The sequence below is a fragment of the Galeopterus variegatus genome, unplaced genomic scaffold, assembly GCF_000696425.1.
Source record: "Galeopterus variegatus unplaced genomic scaffold, G_variegatus-3.0.2 Scaffold29667, whole genome shotgun sequence".
In the NCBI taxonomy this organism is placed as follows: Eukaryota; Metazoa; Chordata; class Mammalia; order Dermoptera; family Cynocephalidae; genus Galeopterus; species Galeopterus variegatus.
In genome coordinates, this window is record NW_007755778.1 from 4,587 (window position 1) to 7,372 (window position 2,786).

The following is a 2,786-nucleotide window of genomic DNA, read 5'->3' on the forward strand; positions in this document are numbered from 1 at the left end:
GCGCCGCCGCGCTTCCCAAGCGGCGCACTATCCAGTGCGCCACCGGGCCGGCCCAAAACATGATCTTTAATACAGATACAAACACAAGTCAGTGTAGAACAGATGGTCTTGGAACAACTGGATATCTATATTCACAAAAGTTAACTTGAAGCCACGGTAGCACTACATATAAAAATTAACTCAAAATGCATCACAGACCTAATATAAACCTAAAAGTAGAAAACTTCTAGAAAAAAATAGGAAAAAACCTTTATGGCATTGAGTTAGGCAGAATACTTAATCACAACACCAAAAGCACAATCCATAAAATAACAAATCAATGAATTGGGCTTCACCCAAATTAAAAACTTCTGCTCTTTGAAAAACTCTATTAAGAGAATAAAATGACATGCCACAGACTGGATGTAAATATTTGCAGAGCAAATATCTGATAAATCACTTGTATTCATAATATATAAAGAACTTTCAAAATTCAATTATAAGAAAACAATCCAATTTTTTAAAATGGGCAAGAAGTTTGTACTCACACTTCACCAAAGAAGATACACGGATGGCAAATAAGCACATGAAAAGATGTTCAACATCATTGGTCATTAGAGAAATGTGAATTAAAACCACTACACACCTGTTAGGAAGACTCAGGCTTTGTTCATGAAAGCCCAAAACTGGAAACAACCCAAATGTTCATCAACAGGCTAATAGATATACAAAATGTGGCTTATTTATTTATTTTATTTTTATTTTTATTTTTATTTTTTGTCTTTTTTCGTGTCTAGCAATGGATCGCAACCCTCAGTGTCGCGCCCGTACCAGACCGGGACCGGCAACGGGATCGCAACCCTCGGTGTTGTGCCCGTGCCTCGCTCAGCCAGTGAGCGGGAACCGGTCTGTATGTGGGATCCGAACCCTCAGCAGGAGCACCACCTCGCTCCCAAGTGGCACACTGTAGCAGTGCGCCACCGGGCCGGCCCCAATGTGGCTTATTTATACAGGAATAATACTCAGCAGTAAAAAAGGAATGAATTATTGGCACATGCAAAAACATGGATGAACCTCAAAATAATTATCCTATTTCAAAGAAACCAATTGAAAAAGAGATTTATATGAAAAGAATTTATATAAAATTCAAGAAGATGCAAAAAAATTTAAGAGTATTGATGACCTTTGGAACACTATTAGGCTATCAAAAATATACATGCATTTGGAGTCCAAGAAGAAGGGGAAAAAGAGAGTGTGGGACAGAAAAATATTTGAAGAAATAATGGCTGAAAATTTTCACGTTTGATCAAAAAATCAACTCATAACAGTAGGAAGCTCAGCAAACCTGAAGCAGTATACATACAAAAACCTACAGCAGGGCATCTCATAGTCAAACTGCTGAAAACCAAAGACAAAAAGATAATTTTTAAATCAACTAAAAAAACACATCTCATTACCTACAGGGAAACAATGATTTGAATGAGTACTAACTTTTCATCTGAAACAACGGGGGCCAGAGTTAATGGAATGACATCTTCAAAGTGTTGAAAGAATAAACTGTTTACCTAAAATTCTACGTCCAGTGAAAAATCTTTCAAATATGAGGGCAAAATAATGCCCCCTCCCACTGCTGCTAATGTTTTCTAGATGAATAAAATCAGGCACAGAAACATTGCACAGTTTGCCCAAGCTACACGGTTAGAAAGAGATCAAGCAAGGATTTGAACCTCAGGGTTGCTTGACCTTAACTCTCTGGGATTCTGTGATTTTAGCTCATCCTCAGGCTGCCAGATGCTTGGCATTATTCCCATTTTCTAGATGGGTAAACTGAGGCCGAGATGGGAAAAGCAACTTGCCTGAGGTACCCAATGAGTCAGCTGAACAAGTGAAATATGTTAATCCTTATAAGCACCCTCTGGGGTGCTCAGAGGGTATTCCTATATTTCATCACCCAAACTACATCTTTGAAATTAAAGGCGGTGCTACTAATAATTATGCTTAGACAAGAGGCATAAAAGTGGATGACAGATGGGTGTCCTGTTTTACAGAGGCTCAGAGCCAAGAGTGTGTTGCTTCTTGGTGCACCACCACTTCAGAGCTGAGCGTGACATCTCATATTACTGATTCCTCACAATGACCATGGGAAGGATAGATTAACTTGCTGATTCCCCAGCTGGGTAAACTGAGGTGCCCCACCTGGTCGAACTTGCGCTGCTTCTTCTCCAGCGTGCTCACGAGCTGCCGTTGCTGCTCCAGGTCCACGGTGGCGTCATCCAGCTCCTGCTGCAGCAGGCGGCGGCCCCGCTCCAGCCGCTCCACTACCTCTGTCTTTTCTGCCAGGCGCTGGGTCAGGGTCTCAGCCTCGCGGGCCGCCCGGCGCCGGGCCTCCTCCCCTGCCTCCAGCAACCCTGCCTCCTCCTCCTGGCGCCGCCTCCACTCTGAGAGCTGGGGGAGGACAGAGAGGGTGGGTAGAAGTCATGGCCATGCTGAAGATATGAAGTGGTGCTGCCCCATTTCCCAGACAAGGAGACTGAGCCCTGGAAAGGGAAAGAAGTCACTCCACTGGGCTCTTCTCTCTCAGAGTGGAGTTGATGTTGCCAGTACCATGAGCCCAACTCTTTCAGGGGATTAAAATGACTCCTGCCAGCACCAGAGAGGAATCAGACCTAAGTTCTTCCCTGGGAAACCCTCAGTCTCACGGGGGAGGCACAGCGTTACAGGCAGGGTGATGGAGGCTAAGGAAGACGTATAGCAGCATGGGAGTCCACGGGAAGGGGTCAGATTCTGTTTAGAACATTCAGGAGAGA

General features: G+C 43.7%; 1 protein-coding gene across 1 annotated transcript in view; it reads right to left on the reverse strand.

Moving 5' to 3' along the window:
• LOC103583872 (myosin-14-like) overlaps positions 1–2,424 on the reverse strand; it is a gene marked incomplete at both ends in the record, with an annotated part of 6,217 nt that extends 3,793 nt beyond the window's left edge. The window contains one exon of the mRNA XM_008565067.1: positions 2,176–2,424. Within this exon, the coding sequence (XP_008563289.1) occupies positions 2,176–2,424 (249 nt within the window). The remainder of the gene's footprint in view (positions 1–2,175) is intronic.
• Positions 2,425–2,786: the final 362 nt, after the last annotated feature.